At 47.4% G+C, this 19,402-nt stretch overlaps 1 protein-coding gene across 5 annotated transcripts in view; it reads left to right on the plus strand.

Moving 5' to 3' along the window:
• LOC134944371 (aldehyde oxidase 1-like) overlaps positions 1-19,402 on the plus strand; it is a 267,367-nt gene that overhangs the window by 186,765 nt on the left and 61,200 nt on the right. For all 5 annotated transcript variants that reach the window (XM_063932949.1, XM_063932950.1, XM_063932951.1 and 2 more), the window contains 6 exons: positions 11,768-11,901; positions 14,204-14,291; positions 14,380-14,466; positions 16,278-16,469; positions 16,674-16,901; positions 18,451-18,546. In XM_063932949.1, the coding sequence (XP_063789019.1) occupies positions 11,768-11,901; positions 14,204-14,291; positions 14,380-14,466; positions 16,278-16,469; positions 16,674-16,901; positions 18,451-18,546 (825 nt within the window). The remainder of the gene's footprint in view (positions 1-11,767; positions 11,902-14,203; positions 14,292-14,379; positions 14,467-16,277; positions 16,470-16,673; positions 16,902-18,450; positions 18,547-19,402) is intronic.

A 19,402-nucleotide genomic window follows, 5' to 3' on the forward strand; every position in this document is an offset into this window, starting at 1 on the left:
ATCTTGCAGCTCCGTGTCAGACTCAGTTCTAGTATCCTGATCAGTGCTCAATATCTGCTGCATTGTTGTGTGACCAGTATATAGTAGTACAGTGCAGCATTTTGGTGACCACCAGTATATAGTAGTACAGTACAGTAGGCCATTGCTGTATCTTGCAGCTCCATGTCACTTCAAGTATCCATATCTGTGCTGCATTGTTGTGAGCAGTATATAGTAGTACAGTGCAGCATTTTGGTGACCCCCCAGTATATAGTAGTACAGTACAGTAGGCCATTGCTGTATCTTGCAGCTCTGTGTCACTTCTAGTATCCATATCTGTGCTGCATTGTTGTGACCAGTATATAGTAGTACAGTACAGCATTTTGGTGACCACCAGTATATAGTAGTACAGTACAGTAGGCCATTGCTGTATCTTGCAGCTCTGTGTCACTTCTAGTATCCATATCTGTGCTGCATTGTTGGGAGCAGTATATAGTAGTACAGTGCAGCATTTTGGTGACCACCAGTATATAGTAGTACAGTAGGCCATTGCTGTATTTTGCAGCTCTGTGTAACTTCTAGTATCCATATCTGTGCTGCATTGTTGTGAGCAGTATATAGTAGTACAGTGCAGCATTGGGGTGACCACCAGTATATAGTAGTACAGTACAGTAGGCCATTGCTGTATCTTGCAGCTGTGTCACTTCTAGTATCCATATCTGTGCTGCATTGTTGTGAGCAGCATATAGTAGTACAGTGCAGCATTTTGGTGACCATCAGTATATAGTAGTACAGTACAGTAGGCCATTGCTGTATCTTGCAGCTCTGTGTCACTTCTAGTATCCATTTCTGTGCTGCATTGTTGTGAGCAGCATATAGTAGTACAGTGCAGCATTTTGGTGACCACCAGTATATAGTAGTACAGTACAGTAGGCCATTGCTGTATCTTGCAGCTCTGTGTCACTTCTAGTATCCATATCTGTGCTGCATTGTTGTGAGCAGTATATAGTAGTACAGTGCAGAATTTTGGTGACCACCAGTATATAGTAGTACAGTACAGTAGGCCATTGCTATTGATATAATAATATTACTGGCATATAATTCCACACATTACAAAATGGAGAACATAAATGTGGAGGGTAAAATAGGGAAAGATCAAGATCCACTTCCACCTAGTGCTGAAGCTGCTGCAGAGACGATGAAATGCCTTCAACGTCGTCTGCCAAGGCTGATGCCCAATGTCATAGTAGAGAGCATGTAAAATCCAAAAAAACAAAAGTTCAGTAAAATGACCCAAAAATCTAAATTAAAAGCGTCTGAGGAGAAGCGTAAACTTGCCAATATGCCATTTACAACACGGAGTGGTAAGGAACGGCTGAGGCCCTCTCCTATGTTCATGGCTAGTGGTTCAGCTTCACATGAGGATGGAAGCACTCATCCTCCCGCTAGAACAGGGGTGGGGAACCTTTGGCCCTACAGCTGTTGTTGAACTACACATACCAGAATGCCTTGCTATTGGTTTGCTATTTGGCCATGCTAAAACTGTTGTAGGGCATGCTGGTATGTGTAGTTCAACAACAGCTGGAGGGCCGAAGGTTCCCCATCCCTGCGCTAGAAAAATGAAAAGAGTTAAGCCGGCAAAAGCACAGCAAAGAACTGTGCATTCTTCTAAATCACAAATCCACAAGGAGAGTCCAATTGTGTCGGTTGCGATGCCTGACCTTCCCAACACTGGACGTGAAGAGCTTGCGCCTTCCACCATTTGCACGCCCCCTGCAAGTGCTGGAAGGAGCACCCGCAGTCCAGTTCCTGATAGTCAGATTGAAGATGTCACTGTTGAAGTACACCAGGATAAGGATATTGGTGTTGCTGGCGCTGGGGAGGAAATTGACAAGGAGGATTCTGATGGTGAGGTGGTTTGTTTAAGTCAGGCACCCGGGGAGACACCTGTTGTCCGTGGGATGAATATGGCCATTGACATGCCTGGTCAAAATACTGTATTTGCTGGCGTATAAGACTACTTTTTTGCCCTGCAAAACATGCCTCCAAGTGGGGGGGTCGTCTTATACGCCGGGTGCACTTCATACGCCGGGTACCATAGTGGCCTCCCGATGCACTGCGGCCGCGGCGGGTCATCAGCGTGGCTGCGGCGAGCATCAGCAGCGATACAGTGGCGTCAGCCTTTTCGGCGTGACCGGCCCGTTCTGCTTTGCGGGAAGCAGCGGCGCTCCGCCCCGCCCCTTGCACATGCGGTCATAATATACAGTATGTCACTTGGTATTAATAGACTGCTGCTAGTGACAGGGAGACAGGGAGGGCAGACAGGGAGCAGGGACCAATCCAATCTAGCTTTGTATACAGCCAACAGCCAACCACAGTACTGCACCATTGTACAGTACAATACAGCATAGAAAAAGTCCAGCCGTCAAACGCCTATCAACCCTATCATGGCACCAGCAAAAAGAAAGAAATATGATGCAAGTTTTAAACTTCTTTGTTCTTTTACGTTTTATTTGGTGTGTGGAAGGTGTGCGCAAGAGGGGGTAGTCTTATACGGCGAGTATATAACAAACTCTATATTTTGAGTGGAAATGTTGGGGGTCGTCTTATACGCCGGCAAATACGGTACCAAAAAAATCACCTCTTCGGTGTGGAATTATTTCAACAGAAATGCAGACAACTGGTGTCAAGCCGTGTGTTGCCTTTGTCAAGCTGTAATAAGTAGGGGTAAGGACGTTAACCACCTAGGAACATCCTCCCTTATACGTCACCTGGAGCGCATTCATAATAAGTCAGTGACAAGTTCAAAAACTTTGGGTGACAGGGCGCTCATCTCTAGACTGACAGCGGAAGCAGTCCACTGACAACTAAATCCCTTCTTCCTCTTGTACCCAAGCTCCTGCAAACCACACCACCAACTCCCTCAGTGTCAATTTCCTCCTTAGACAGGAATGCCAATAGTCCTGCAGGCCATGTCACTGGCAAGTCTGACGAGTCCTCTCCTAACAGGGATTCCTCCGATGAATCCTTGAGTGTAACGCCTACTGCTGCTGGCGCTGCTGTTGTTGCTGCTGGGAGTCGATCATCATCCCAGAGGGGAAGTCGTAAGACCACTTGTACTACTTCCAGTAAGCAATTGACTGTCCAACAGTCCTTTGCGAGGAAGATGAAATATCACAGCAGTTATCCTGTTGCAAAGCGGATAACTCAGGCCTTGGCAGCTGTGTTGGTGTTAGACGTGCGTCCAGTATCCGCCGTTAGTTCACAGGGACTTAGAGAATTTATTGAGGTAGTGTGTCCCCAGTACCAAATGCCATCTAGGTTCCACTTCTCTAGGCAGGCGATACCGAGAATCTGCACAGACGTCAGAAAAAGAGTCACCGGTGTCCTAAAAAATGCAGTTGTACCCAATGTCCACTTAACCATGGACATGTGGACAAGTGGAGCAGGGCAGACTAAGGACTATATGACTGTGACAGCCCACTGGGTAGATGTATTGCCTCCCGCAGCAACAACAGCAGCGGCGGCACCAGTAGCAGCATCTCGCAAACGCCAACTCGTTCCTAGGCAGGCTACGCTTTGTATCACCGCTTTCCATAAGAGGCACAAAGCTGACAACCTCTTACAGAAACTGAGGAACAGCATCGCAGATAGGCTTACCCCAATTGGACTCTCCTGGGGATTTGTGTCATCGTACAACGCCACCAATATTGTGCGTGCACTACATGTGGGCAAATTCCAGCACGTCCCATGTTTTGCACATACAATGAATTTGGTGGTGCAGAATTTTTTTTAAAACGACAGGGGCGTGCAAGAGATGCTGTCGGTGGCCCGAAGAATTGTGGGCCACATTCAGCATTCAGCCACCGCATACCGAAGACTGGAGCACCAGCAAACACTCCTGATCCTGCCCCGCCATCAGCTGAAGCAAGAGGTGGTAACGAGGTGGAATTCAACCCTCTATATGCTACAGAGGATGGAGGAGCAGCAAAAGACCATTCAAGCCTATACATCTGCCTACGATATAGGCAAAGGAGGGGAATGCACCTGACTCCAGCGCAGTGGAGAATGATTTCAACGTTGTTCAAGGTTCTGCAACCCTTTGAACTTGCCACACGTGAAGTCAGTTCAGACACTGCTAGCCTGAGTTAGGTCATTCCCCTCATCAGGCTTTTGCAGAAGCAGCTGGAGAGATTGAAGGAAGAGCTAAAACAGAGCGATTCCGCTAGGCATGTGGGACTTGTGGATGGAGCCCTTAATTCGCTTAACCAGGATTCACGGGTGGTCAATCTGTTGAAATCAGAGCACTACATTTTGGCCACCGTGCTCGATCCTAGGTTTAAAGCCTATGTTGTATCTCTCTTTCCGGCAGACACAAGTCTGCAGATGTTCAAAGACCTGCTGGTGAGACACTTGTCAAGTCAAGCGGAACGTGACCCGCCAACAGCTCTTCCTTCATTTTCTACCAGGGCAGGGCAGTCATGAGCGAAAACTGACATCTGGTCCGGACTGAAGGACCTGCCAACGATTACTGACATGTCGTCTACTGTCACTGCATATGATTCTGTCACCATTGAAAGAATGGTGGAGGATTATATGAGTGACAGCATCCAAGTAGGCATGTCAGACAGTCCGTACGTATACTGGCAGGAAAAAGAGGCAATTTGGAGGCCCTTGCACACACTGGCTTTATTTTACCTAAGTTACCCTCCCTCCAGTGTGTACTCCGAAAGAGTGTTTAGTGCAGCCGGTCACCTTGTCAGTGATCGGCGTACGAGGTTACTTCCACAAAATGTGGAGAAGATGATGTTCATCAAAATGAATTATAATCAATTCCTCAGTGGAGACATTTACCAGCAATTTCCTCCAGAAAGTACACAGGGACCTGAGATGGTGGATTCCAGTGGGGACAAATTAATACTCTGTGAGGAGGAGGATGTACACAGTGAAAGGGGTGAGGAATCGGAGGATGATGATGAGGTGAACATCTTGCCTCTGTAGAGACAGTTTGAGCAAGGAGAGATTGATTGCTTCTTTTTTTGATGGGGGCCCAAACCAACCAGTCGTTTCAGCCACAGTCGTGTGGCAGACCCTGTCGCTGAAATGATGGGTTTGTTAAAGTGTGCATGTCCTGTTTATACAACATAAGGGTGGGTGGGAGGGCCCAAGGACAATTCCATCTTGCACCTCTTTTTTTTTTTTTTTTTTTTTTGTATATTTGCATCATGTGATGTTTGGGGCCAATTTTTTAAAGTGCCATCCTGTCTGACACTGCAGTGCCACTCCTAAATGGGCCAGGTGTTTGTGCCGCCCACTTGGGTCGCTTAGCTTAGTCATCCAGCGACCTCGGTGCAAATTTTAGGACTAAAAATAATATTGTGAGGTGGAATAGACTGGAAATGAGTGGAAATTATGGTTATTGAGGTTAATAATACTATAGGATCAAAATTACCCCCAAATTCTACGATTTATGCTGTTTTTGAGGGGGTTTTGAAAAAAAACACCCGAATCCAAAACACACCCGAATCGAACAAAAAAATTTAAGGGAGGTTTTGCCAAAACGCGTCCGAATCCAAAACACGGGCGCGGAACCGAATCCAAAACACAAAAAATTTCCGGTGCACATCTCTACACAATACCCACTGAATGCGTCTCCTCACACTTATACCTCTGGGTAGAGAGCAACCACAATAAAAAGATACTATGCAGGGTTGGACTGGCCCACAGGGGTACAGGGGAAACCACCAGTGGGCCCTACTGCCTGGGGGCCCACCGCCTCCTCTAGGGATCAGGTTCCAGACTGTGCTGTTACTGATCTAGTACATTATCATGCATGCAGTACAGTATTTACAGTTTATTTCTCTATCGTCCTAAGTGGATGCTGGGGTTCCTGAAAGGACCATGGGGAATAGCGGCTCCGCAGGAGACAGGGCACAAAAAAGTAAAGCTTTTACCAGATCAGGTGGTGTGCACTGGCTCCTCCCCCTATGACCCTCCTCCAGACTCCAGTTAGATTTTGTGCCCGAACGAGAAGGGTGCAATCTAGGTGGCTCTCCTAAAGAGCTGCTTAGAGAAAGTTTAGCTTAGGTTTTTTACTTTACAGTGAGTCCTGCTGGCAACAGGATCACTGCAACGAGGGACTTAGGGGAGAAGTAGTGAACTCACCTGCGTGCAGAGTGGATTTGCTGCTTGGCTACTGGACACTAGCTCCAGAGGGACGATCACAGGTACAGCCTGGATGGTCACCGGAGCCGCGCCGCCGGCCCCCTTGCAGACGCTGAAGAGAGAAGAGGTCCAAAATCGGCGGCTGAAGACTCCTGAGTCTTCATAAAGGTAGCGCACAGCACTGCAGCTGTGCGCCATTTTCCTCTCAGCACACTTCACACAACAGTCACTGAGGGTGCAGAGCGCTGGGGGGGGCGCTCTGAGAGGCAAATAAAAACCTTATTAGAGGCAAAAAATACCTCACATATAGCCCACAGAGGCTATATGGAGATATTTAACCCCTGCCTAACTTCAAAAATAGCGGGAGACGAGGCCGCCGAAAAAGGGGCGGGGCCTATCTCCTCAGCACACAGCGCCATTTTCTCTCACAGAAAAGCTGGAGAGAAGGCTCCCAGGCTCTCCCCTGCACTGCACTACAGAAACAGGGTTAAAACAGAGAGGGGGGGCACTGATTTTGGCGATATTGTATATATATAAAAGATGCTATAAGGGAGAAACACTTATATAAGGTTGTCCCTATATAATTATAGCGTTTTTGGTGTGTGCTGGCAGACTCTCCCTCTGTCTCCCCAAAGGGCTAGTGGGTCCTGTCCTCTGTCAGAGCATTCCCGGTGTGTGTGCTGTGTGTCGGTACGTGTGTGTCGACATGTATGAGGACGATGTTGGTGAGGAGGCGGAGAAATTGCCTGTAATGGTGATGTCACTCTCTAGGGAGTCGACACCGGAATGGATGGCTTATTTAGAGAATTACGTGAGAATGTCAACACGCTGCAAGGTCGGTTGACGACATGAGACGGCCGACAATCTATTAGGACCGGTCCAGGCGTCTCAGAAACACCGTCAGGGGTTTTAAAAACGCCCATTTACCTCAGTCGGTCGACACAGACACGGACACTGAATACAGTGTCGACGGTGAATAAACAAACATATTTCTCATTAGGGCCACACGTTAAGGGCAATGAAGGAGGTGTTACGTGTTTCTGATACTACAAGTACCACAAGAAAGGGTATTATGTGGGAGTGAAAAAACTACCTGTAGTTTTTCCTGAATCAGATAAAATAAAATGAAGTGTGTGATGATGCGTAGGGTTACCCCGATAGCAAATATTGGCGTTATACCCTTTCCCGCCAGAAATTAGGGTACGTTGGGAAACACCCCTTAGGGTGATAAGGCGCTCACACGCTTATCAAGTGGCGTTACCGTCTCCAGATACGGCCGCCCTCAAGGAGCCAGCTGATAGGAAGCTGGAAAAATATCCTAAAAAGTATATACACACATACGGTGGTTATACTGCGACCAGCGATCGCCATCAGCCTGGAGATGCAGTGCTGGGTTGGCTTGGTCGGATTCCCTGACTGAAAATATTTTATTCATGTAGAGCATTTAATAGGATGCATTCTATATATATGTATGTGAGATGCACAGAGGGATATTTGCTCTCTGGCATCAAGATAAGTGCGTTGTCCATATCTCCCAGAAGATGTCAGGGACACGACAGTGGTCAGGTGATACAGATCCCATACGGCAGATGGAAGTATTGCTGTATAAAGGGAAGGAGTTATTTGGGGGTCGGTCCATCGGACCTGGGGACCACAGCAACAGCTGGGAAATCCAACCTTTTTTACCCCAAGTTACATCTCAGCTAAAAAAGACACCGTCTTTTCAGCCTCAATCTTTCCTTTCCCATGAGGGCATGCAGGCAAAAGGCCAGTCATATCTGCCCAGACATAGAGGTAAGGGAAGTAGACTGCAGCAGGCAGCCCTTTCCCAGGAAAAGAAGCCCTCCACCGCGTCTGCCAAGTCCTCAGCATGACGCTGGGGCCGTGCAAGCGGACTCAAGGTGGGGGGGTAGTCTCAAGAGTCTCAGGGCGCAGTGGGATCACTCGCAAGTTGACCCCTAGATCGTACGAGTATTATCCCAGGGGTAAAGATTGGAGAGTCGAGACATCTTCTCCTCGCAGCTTCCTGAAGTCTGCTTTACCAACGGCTCCCTCCGACAGGGAGGCAGCATTGGAAACAATTCACAAGCTGTATATCCAGCAGGTGATAATCAAAGTACCCCTCCTACGACAAGGAAAAGGGTATTATTTTTCCACACTATATTGTGGTACTGAAGCCAGACGGCTTGGTGACACATAGTCTAAATCTAAAATGTTTTGAACACTTACATAAAAGGTTCAAATCGAGATAAAGTCACTCAGAGCAGTGATGGCGAACCGGAAAAAAGGGGACTATATGGTGTCCCTGGACATCAAGGATTACCTCCATGTCCAAAATTTGTCCTTCTCATCAAGGGTACCTCTGGTTCGTGGTACAGAACTGTCAATATCAGTTTCAGACGATGCCGTTTGAATTATCCACGGCACCCCGGGCCTTTTTACCAAGGTAATGGCCGAAAAGATGTTTCTTCAAAGAAAAAAGGCATCTAAATTATCCCTTACTTGCACGACCTAAAAAGGGCAAGTTCCAGAGAACAGTTGGAGGTCGGAAGAGCACTATCTAAAGTAGTTCTTCGACGGCACGACTGGATTCTAAATATTCCAAGAATCGCAGCTGTTTTCCGACGATACGTCTGCTGTTCCTAGGGATGATTCTGGACACGGTTCAGAAAAAGGTTTTTCTTCCCGAGGAAAAAGCCAAGGAGTTATCCGACCTGTCAGGAACCTCCTAAAACCAGGAAAGGTGTCTGTACATCAATGCACAAGAGTCCTGGGAAAAATGGTGGCTTTTTACGAAGCAATTCCATTCGGCAGATTCCATGCAAGAATTTTCCAAAGGGATCTGTTGGACAAATGGTCAGGGTCGCATCCTCAGATGCACCTGCGAATAACCCTGTCGCCAAGGACAAGGGTATATCTTCTGTGGTGGTTGCAAAAGGCTCATCTATTGGAGGGCCGCAGATTCGGCATACAGGATTTGATCCTGGTGACCACGGACGCCAGCCTGAGAGGTTGGGGAGCAGTCACACAAGGAAGAAACTTCCAGGGGGTATGGACGAACCCGGAAAAGTCTATTCACATAAACATTCTGGTACTAAGAGCAATCTAAAATGCTCTAAGCCAGGCGGAACCACTCCTGCAAGGAAAACCGGTGTTGATTCAGTCGGACAACATCACGGCGGTCGCCCATGTAAACAGACAGGGCGGCACAAGAAGCAGGAGTGCAATGGCAGAAGCTGCCAAGATTCTTCGCTGGGCGGAGAATCACGTAATAGCACTGTCAGCAGTGTTCTTCCCGGGCGTGGACAACTGGGAAGCAGACTTCCTCAGCAGACACGATATACACCCGGGAGAGGGGGGTCTTCATCCAGAAGTCTTCCACATGCTAATAAACTGTTGGGAAAGACCAATGGTAGACATGATGGCGTCTCGCCTCAACAAGAAACTGGACAAGTATTGCGCCAGGTCAAGAGATCCACAGGCAATAGCTGTGGACGCACTGGTAACACCTTGGGTGTACAAATCAGTATATGTGTTTCCTCCTCTGCCTCTCATACCAAAGGTATTGAAGATTATACGGTGAGGAGGAGTAAGAAATACTAGTGGCTCCGGATTGGCCAAGAAGGACTTGGTACCCGGAACTTCAAGAGTTGGTCACGGACGACCCGTGCCCTCTACTTCTGAGAAGGGACCTGCTACAACAGGGTCCCTGTCTCTTTCAAGACTTACCGCGGCTGCGTTTGACGGCATGGCGGTTGAACGCCAGATCCTAAAAGGGAAAGGCATTCCAGAAGAAGTCATTCCTACCTTGATTAAGGCAAGGAAGGAAGTCACCGCGAAACATTATCACCGCATTTGGCGAAAATATGTCGCGTGGTGCGAGGATCGGAGTGTTCCGACGGAGGAATTTCAACTGGGTCGTTTCCTACATTTCCTACAATCAGGATTGTCTAGGGGTCTCAAATTGAGATCTATTAAGGTTCAAATTTCGGCCCTGTCAATATTCTTCCAAAAAGAATTGGCCTCAGTTCCTGAGGTACAGACTTTTGTTAAAGGAGTACTGCATATACAGCCTCCTGTGGTGCCTCCGGTGGCACCGTGGGATCTAAATGTAGTTTTAGATTTCCTCAAATCCCATTGGTTTGAACCATTGAAAAAGGTGGATTTTAAATATCTCACATGGAAAGTGACTATGTTACTGGCCCTGGCTTCCGCCAGGAGAGTATCTGAATTGGCGGCTTTATCTTATAAAAGCCCTTATCTAATCTTCCATTCGGATAGGGCAGAACTGAGGACTCGTCCGCATTTTCTCCCTAAGGTGGTATCAGCGTTTCACCTGAACCAACCTATTGTGGTGCCTGCGGCCACTGGCGACTTGGAGGACTCCAAGTTGTTGGACGTTGTCAGAGCCTTAAAAATATACAATTCAAGGACGGCTGAAGTCAGAAAATCTGACTCGCTGTTGATACTATATGCACCCAACAAGTTGGGTGCCCCTGCTTCTAAGCAGACGATTGCTCGTTGGATTTGTAACACAATTCAACTTGCTCATTCTGTGGCAGGCCTGCCAAAGCCTAAATCTGTTAAGGCCCATTCCACAAGGAAGGTGGGCTCATCTTGGGCGGCTGCCCGAGGGGTCTCGGCATTACAATTCTGCCGAGCAGCTACGTGGTCGGGGGAAAACACGTTTGTAAAATTCTACAAATTTGATACCCTGGCAAAAGAGGACTTGGAATTCTCTCATTCGGTGCTGCAGAGTCATCCGCACTCTCCCGCCCGTTTGGGAGCTTTGGTATAATCCCCATGGTCCTTTCAGGAACCCCAGCATCCACTTAGGACGATAGAGAAAATAAGAATTTACTTACCGATAATTCTATTTCTCGGAGTCCGTAGTGGATGCTGGGCGCCCATCCCAAGTGCGGATTATCTGCAATACTGTACATAGTTATTGTTAACAAATTCGGGTTATATTGTTAAGGAGCCATCTTTAAGAGGCTCTTTCTGTTATCATACTGTTAACTGGGTTTAGATCACAAGTTGTACGGTGTGATTGGTGTGGCTGGTATGAGTCTTACCCGGGATTCAAATTGCCTCCCTTATTGTGTACGCTCGTCCGGGCACAGTACCTAACTGGAGTCTGGAGGAGGGTCATAGGGGGAGGAGCCAGTGCACACCACCTGATCTGGTAAAAGCTTTACTTTTTTGTGCCCTGTCTCCTGCGGAGCCGCTATTCCCCATGGTCCTTTCAGGAACCCCAGCATCCACTACGGACTCCGAGAAATAGAATTATCGGTAAGTAAATTCTTATTATTTATCTAGGAGACCAACCCATGCAAAATGTTTAGGCAAACCAATGTGGCGGCTGGGCACACCACCTCTAGAGACTGGCCACACCCCTAAACATGGGCCTCTACCACTATATATCCCCGGTGGGCCCTACATGACCCAGTCTGACCCTGATACTATGTAGTAGTATAAGTAGTTTTGGTACAAACACACGATAATATATAGCATTTCCAATGTATTATGAATTTAAGATGCTTTTAAGCAATGCTGCACAAAAATATTATTTATTGACAGTTACAAACTTTATCTCTTCTTGATGCACTGACTTTACTTCCAGCTTACGGTGGCGTCTGTCCTAAATGTCCCGTCTAACAGGATAATGTCTCATGTAAAGAGAGTTGGAGGAGCATTTGGAGGCAAAATTACCAAACCGGGCATATTTGCATCTGCAGCAGCAGTGGCTGCCCAAAAGTGAGTGGTTGTACAAATACATCTTAGAATAAGCATTCCGCTACAGTTCTTCATCTACAAGTGTATGATTGTCTATTGTGCAATGTACATGCTATCACTGGATTTACAGAGGCGCAAGTAAGGGCGACCAAAGGGACCAAACGTTTTCTATGCCCATATGTCTTGTCTACCCTCTCCTGAGTACCTTCATATTTATTGACTTGTATAATTTTTCTGTACCATTCTCCAACCTACCTTCCAAATGTATCTCATACTGGCGGACATGTCTCAAACCATTGAGAGAGAAATTGGAGAAGCTGAACATAGCAACCAGTCAGCTTATAACTGTTAATTAGACTATGCTAGCTAAATGATAGAGGCTGATTGGTTATGATGTTCACCTCCTCCACTTTATCTCTCTCCAAGGCTTGATACATCTACCCTACTGTATGAATATATGCATTGGTTGCTTCTCATTACCCTATTTATTGCTTCTATGTCAGCCCTCCTTGCCCTCTGTAAACACGACAGCATAAGTACATCACTGCCGCCTCCGTCTCGCTCACCTGTGGGGGTATATTCACTACCGGTCGATATTGTGTTTTCCACCAATTTTAGTCGATTTTGCATGTTGGAGATTTTTTTAAAGGTAAAAATAAGCAAAATCGATCGAAAATCACCCAAAAAAATAAATAAAGGACACTGGATAATATTGATGATCCTGGTGTGGCTGATGCAAACTGAAGAATTACTAACAATCGATTTGTAAAATCGAACGAAAATCGGCCAAAAATCAACATTTCAAATAGAACCATCAGAAACAGTTCTATCTGATTTCAAACCATGTGGAATTGTCTGAAACCTCAACATGGGAGAGAAGCATGGTGGGGGTATGGTGGGTCATTAGGTCGACCACACTTAGGTCAACAGTGCTTAGGTCGACCACTATTGGTCGACATGCATTAGTTCGACATGGTTACTAGGTCAATATACATGTACTAGGTCGGTACTAGCACATGTACTAGGTGGGTGGTCTTCAGGTTGCCGGTGGCCGGGCTCCCGACGACCACCATACTGGCGCCAGAATCCCGACCGCCGGGATACCGACAACTTTTCTCCCTCTTGGGGGTCCACAACCCCCCTGGAGGGAGAATAGATAGTGTGACGTGCGTAGCGTGCCACCGTGCCCTCAGCGAGCCCGTAAGGGGCTCATTTGCACTCACCCAGCTGTCGGTATGCCGGTGGTCGGGATTCTGGCACCGGTATGCTGGTCGCCGGGAGCCCGACCGCCGCCAACACATACTACACCCGTACTAGGTCGATATGGAAAAAAGTCGACGTGAGTTTTTTTTACTTTTTTTGGTGTTGTTTTCTTTGTAAAGTGACGTGGAACCCCAATTGGTGCACCGTGTCCAGTCGCAGCTTCGGGCGTGGTGCCTCGCTAGGCTACCGCTGCGCTCGGCACAGGTTACTATTCCCAATCGTAGTCCACGTGGATCGTAAAGTATGAAAAAGTTCAAAAAATGTAACAGAAAGGGAAAAACTCACGTTGACCTTTTAGAACATGCCAACCTAATGACCATGGTGACCTAGTGACCATGTCGACCAATGGTGGTCGACCTAATGACTGTCGACCTAAGTGTTGTCGACCTAATGACCGTATCCCCATGGTGGGCACTCTGGCTGCATACATCAGGCATTTAAAGGCACAAAAATTATTTTTTTTTAAAAACCCGTCAATATGCAAATTAGCACTGGAACAAAGGTGTGTGGGGGTAATACAGTGCATGTGACATGTCTTGGCCAATAGGGATGCTTTTGTATAATTTGGTCGATTTTTAGTCTATTTTTGGTTTCTATTGAGGGTGCATAAAACACATTTAGAACTTCAAATAGAAACCAATGGACCATCAAATTCATAATCGAACAAAAACACTGTGGTCGATTTTGTGTCGATGTTGACCAATTGAAAATTACTCCATGGTCTCTCATTTCTATTTCCATGTGTGAGCTACGTGTGGTCGAGATTTATGACACCTTCTGCCGAGGATAAGTAGGGATGTTGCCTATAGCAACCAATCAGATTCTAGTTATCCTCTATCTAGTGGATTCTATAAACTGGTAGCTGTAACCTGAATGGTTGCTACGGTGTAGCCGCATCTACCCTTGTGGTCCGAGTAAGTAATATTTCAATGTAATTGTGAACTACCTATATACCTTCATCTATCTGTACATGTCGGGTCCAATCTATTCATTCTGTGCTGTTTTATTTTACATATTGTCATATAATGAATTGAATGCAAATTCTGCCATTTTATTTCAGAACCAAACGGCCAATTCGCTGCGTTCTAGAGCGTGATGAGGACATGCTAATGACTGCAGGTCGCCATCCTTTCAAAGGGATATACAAAGTGAGAGGAATACATTGGGTCACTGCAGGTCATAGAATGCAGCCGCCTGACTATTGGCTCATTGTCAGCCTTTGTTATCCTGTTGCAGGTTGGATTTATGAATGACGGCAAAATAGTAGGAGCGGATGTATCGTTCTACACCAACGCAGGGTGCAGCCTGGATGAGTCTATCCTGGTACGTAAACCTCGCTCTTCCAAGCATGAGCCGCCAGAATAAGGGCTTAATTCAGACCTGATCGCAGCAGCAAATTTGTTCTCTAATGGGCAAAACCATGCGGGTCATTCCGAGTTGATCACAAGATAAAAATGTTTGCAGCGCAGTGATTAAGTGAAAAAGCGGCACTTCTGCGCATGCATATGCGGCGCAGTGTGCACGCGCAACGTACTTTCACAGCGGCCGATGTATTTTCACACAAGGTCTAGCAAAGCTTTTCAGTCGCAATGGCCGCCGCAGAGTGATTGACATGAAGTGGGCGTTTCTGGGTGTCAACTGACCGTTTTCAGGGAGTGAGCGGAAAAACGCAGGCGTGCCAGATAAAAACGCAGGCGGGGCTGGGGAAACGTAAGCGTGGCTGGGCGAACGCAGGGCGTGTTTGTGACAAAATCCAGAACTGAAAGCGCTGAGTAGGGCTGAAGCTACTCAGAAACTGCACAATATTTATTTTTCAGCCGTTCTGCGATCCTTTTGTTCGCACTTCTGCTAAGCTACAATACACTCCCAGTGGTCGGCGGCTTAGCGTTTGCACGGCTGCTAAAAACTGCTAGCGAGCGAACAACTCGGAATGACCACCAATCTGCACTGCATGGGGGGTAGATATATCATGTGCAGAGAGAGTTAGATTTGGGTGGGTTATTTTGTTTCTGTGCAGGGTAAATACTGGCTGCTTTATTCTTACACTGCAATTTAGATTTCAGTTTGAACACACCCCACCCAAATCTAACTCTCTCTGCACATGTTACATCTGCCCCACCTGCAGTGCACATGGTTTTGCTCATTAGAGAACCAATCTGCTGCTGCAATCAGGTCTGAATTGGGCCCAAAGTTACCGTCTGCTTTGTGTTTCTCACTCCTTATAAACTGGAATTCTGTAATGTGTGGTACTTGGCGTTTATATAGGACACACAGTTACATCACTGTGGACTGACAGGTTGGCATGCATGTACTATAAATATATGTAATTATGCCATAATATGCATCAGGCCCAGGTACAAGAAGGTTGTGGTCGGTCTGAATACAGGGCACTGTGAAGAGGCTGCATTCCACCAAATAGTGTCAGCGTGTGCCCCTGGGGTGTGGCTACAATATCTGGGTCTGGGACTGAGGGTCGACAGCACAAAGGTCGACACACCTTAGGTCGACGCCAATTGGTTGACACACCTTATGTTGACATTGACAAAAGGTCGACATGGACAAAAGGTCGACAGGAACAAGGTCGACATGGAAAAAGGTCGACATGAGTTTTTATTGTTTTTTTTGTGTCACTTTCTTCGTAGAGTTACCGGGAACCCCAATTAGTGCACCGCGTCCCCTCGCATGGTTCGCTTCGCTCGCCATGCTTCGGGCATGGTGCCTTCGCTCCGCTACCGCTTCGCTCGGCACACTTTACCATTCCAATCGTAGTCCACGTGGATCGTTAAGTATGAAAAGGTTCAAAAAAAGAAAAAAATCGTGAAAAACTCATGTCGACCTTTTTCCATGTCGACCTTGTTCCTGTCGACCTTTTGTCCATGTCGACCTTTTGTCCATGTCAACCTAAGGTGTGTCGACCTTTGTGCTGTCGACCTGGAGTCCGGATACCACAATATCTTGGGGGTTATGCCTCCCTGACGTTCCTTCCCCCCCACACCCCCACCACGAAAGCCCCCCTGCACCCCTGTATCCCATTGTAGCCTCTGTGTACGGTCTCTGAGGATAACTGTATACAATAGACATTACAGTGTACTGTATATGGCATTGTCGGCTTACTGTCTCTTGTTTCTTCTCAGGTTCTAGTTATTGCTCTGATTAAGATGGACAATTCGTACAGCTTCCCCAACCTTACTTGCCGCGCTAAGGCTTGCAAGACGAACCTGCCGTCTAACACCGCCTTCCGAGGCTTCGGCTTTCCTCAGACAGGGCTGGTCACAGAGACAATAATGGATGCTGTGGCCGTAAAGTGCGGTCTGCCCCCCCACCAGGTGAGGAATATCACACAAAGACGCCGATTTATCTATTGGCTGTTCTCAACATATGAGGCAGTTTTTCTTAAAACAACCTATAATCCTTCACTGACTGGGCTGCGTGTCCAGCACGTTTGCACCTCTCTGGTCTTTGTCGCTGACAGAAATGGATGCGCAGTACAGGCAGTGACTGGCATGTGCTCAACGTGTGATGTTTGCTAGGTCAGAGAGAAGAACATGTACCAAGGCATCGGCCGGACACATTATAATCAGGAGTTTGACGCCACCAATCTGACTCGGTGCTGGAAGGAGTGCATGGAAAAGTCGTCTTACGTCGGCCGAAGAGTCCAAATCCAAAAGTTCAACAAAGAGAACTACTGGAAGAAGCGAGGCATCGCCATCATTCCCCTCAAATTCACCGTCGGGTTTGTAGAGAAAATGTATCACCAGGTCAGTGCAACAAAAGGCTGTATTCTGCTATAATGCTTGCTAAGGAACGTACCTATATCTTGTGTTTGCTAAATGCCGCTGGTTTCCTCTGAGGATCTAGAGAAGATATATTGATGACATTTTTGGAGAGAAATTATACTTATACTTTTCTGTCTGGGGTTTATGTAAGGCATTGCAAAGTGTATCTCATTATGGGGCAGATTCAATTAGCCACGTGGCTGGAGCTACATGGTCTGTTCCCGGAGCTATGCAATAAAAGACCCGCAATCACCCTGTGAGCACCTCAGAGACAGCACCTAACTTATTCCAGCTCACACCTTCTGGAGATACCTGTGGCTTTGTGGCTGCTCATGGGTTGACGGTAATTGGGATATCATCAGGACAATAAATAATGTCCAAAAGATGCTACGACCACTAAAACAAATGAACAAATAGACATGGGGAGACCTATCAAGCCTTGGAGAGAAATAAATAGGAGCAGTTGCGCACAGGGGCGGGACAGAAGAAAACGAAAGGGGGGGGGGGGTACCATGATAGGGGAACGGTAATAGTTATATTTACATGCACCTAAGGCACGCGTGCTCCCAGATAAGAGGAGTGGTATGACAGGGGGCGTGGCTTCACAGAATACGCCATCAGGTAATGATTGGCTGTAGGAGCGCATCCTGGTTTATTGCCAAAGTTTCACCCAGATGAAAAGGCTGATTGGGCCTTGAAATGTTGGTCACCTGTTCCATTAGTTATGGGAGCCTGGAAGGCACCCCAGCACAATATAATTATTATAGTGTTTAGTTGGTGGTGGCAGGTGCAGCATACCTTGTTTTGGACACTGCACTGAGACTCAGACTGCAGGACAAGAACTGCCCATCTTTGATTGGCAGAAGCAGCCAGCTGGATCTCCAACAAGCAGCATAAGACATCTGCAGGACAGCCCTATCACAATCACACGGGCCGCCTTCCCAAAGCTGAGGCTGAGTGTAACTGCACCTAGCATGGTGGTAAAGGAAGTGGAGGAGGAAGTGCTGGGAAACTGTGCGGTGCAGTGAGGGCTAATGAAGCCTTCTGAGCCGCCATAAGTAACAGTCTTACTCGATGCTAGCATTTGAACCCCGCGCCTGGGCTGGACTTTGGCTGGCTGGCAGTGGGGAAGGTAGGTTGCAGTGCAACTCCAGCATCCCCATTGGTTACCACACCGACCTGCTGTTAGCGCAGCGGTGGGTCCTAGTGCCTGCCGGCTCTTTTATCAAATCTGACTGACGGAAATAGCAGTAGTGCTGCTGCTGTTCTCCTTTCGAAAATAAAAGCAAGCCAGAAACGACAGGGGGGGGGCACGTGCCCCAGTGCCCCCCCCCCCCCCCTGGATCCGCCTATGGTTGCGCACAGCAACTAATCAGCTAATAACTGTCATTTATCTAGAAGTCTTTGAGCACCCACTCTACTATATCTCTCACCAAGGTTTGACACATTTCCTTTAAGTTTATTACAGTATATGTACCTCTGTTCCTTCACATCATGCGTATTTTCTTATCCATTGGGCCTTTCTCCTTAGGCCTCAGCTCTGGTTCATATCTACAGAGATGGGAAAGTTCTGGTCAGTCACGGAGGGGTGGAATTGGGCCAGGGCGTAAACACAAAGGTGATGCAGGTATGAAGATTCCTATATTCTGTGCTATTGCTATGTAGTGTGAACCTTTTTTTTTTTTATATATTAAAGAATGATAAAATAATCTACAAACATACTGAACTCCAGCCATTCCTGGGAATTTTCAGGGACAAATCACACAACTCCATAGTCCTGTTGTGTCGGGCCCCCATTGAAATCGTCCTGCTTGTTGTCAGGGGTTCTGTTCATTGTCCGGCCGCCGCTGGGTGTCTGCGGTCCTGTCGTGCTTGCCCCCATTAAAAATGTCCTTCCCAAAATGGCTGTTGCCTCTGAATGTCTAGACTGAGTCGTGGCCATTTTGGGAGGGACATTTTCAATGGGGGCAGGTGCGACAGGACCGCAGACCCGCGACAGGACCGCAGACAAGTATCTCCAGGTCCAGCCAGTGGCATAGCAATAGCCCCCACAGATCCCTAGAGCCCACAAGCCACCCAGCGTCTCCAAGCCACCACAGGGTCTGCTATTGCTACACCACTGCCCCCGGTGTGCCTTTCATGTCCAAAATTTAATACTGGCGCTATCTGCTAATCAACTGCCGGACAGGCTGTCCCTCCCCTGGTGTTCTCTCCTCCTGAGACTGCCAATCCGGGCTGAGATTAGCAGATAGCACTTCCCACGGTAAGCCACTCCTCTGCCTTTCCGTCAGCCCTACTCAGCTTCTAGGGGCTGCAGCTACAAACGATGGTTGCCGACATGATCACTGTGGACAAATCATACCATACCCATATCTATCACTGGATGAACTGCGCTGGGGACGATTTCTGCTGTCCTTGGGTCAACAACCTTGCAGATATATCTTGTTACTTTCTGAGGGTAAGTAGAGATTTATTAAGCAGTG

This window comes from Pseudophryne corroboree, chromosome 7 (genome assembly GCF_028390025.1).
Source record: "Pseudophryne corroboree isolate aPseCor3 chromosome 7, aPseCor3.hap2, whole genome shotgun sequence".
Taxonomy (NCBI): Eukaryota; Metazoa; Chordata; class Amphibia; order Anura; family Myobatrachidae; genus Pseudophryne; species Pseudophryne corroboree.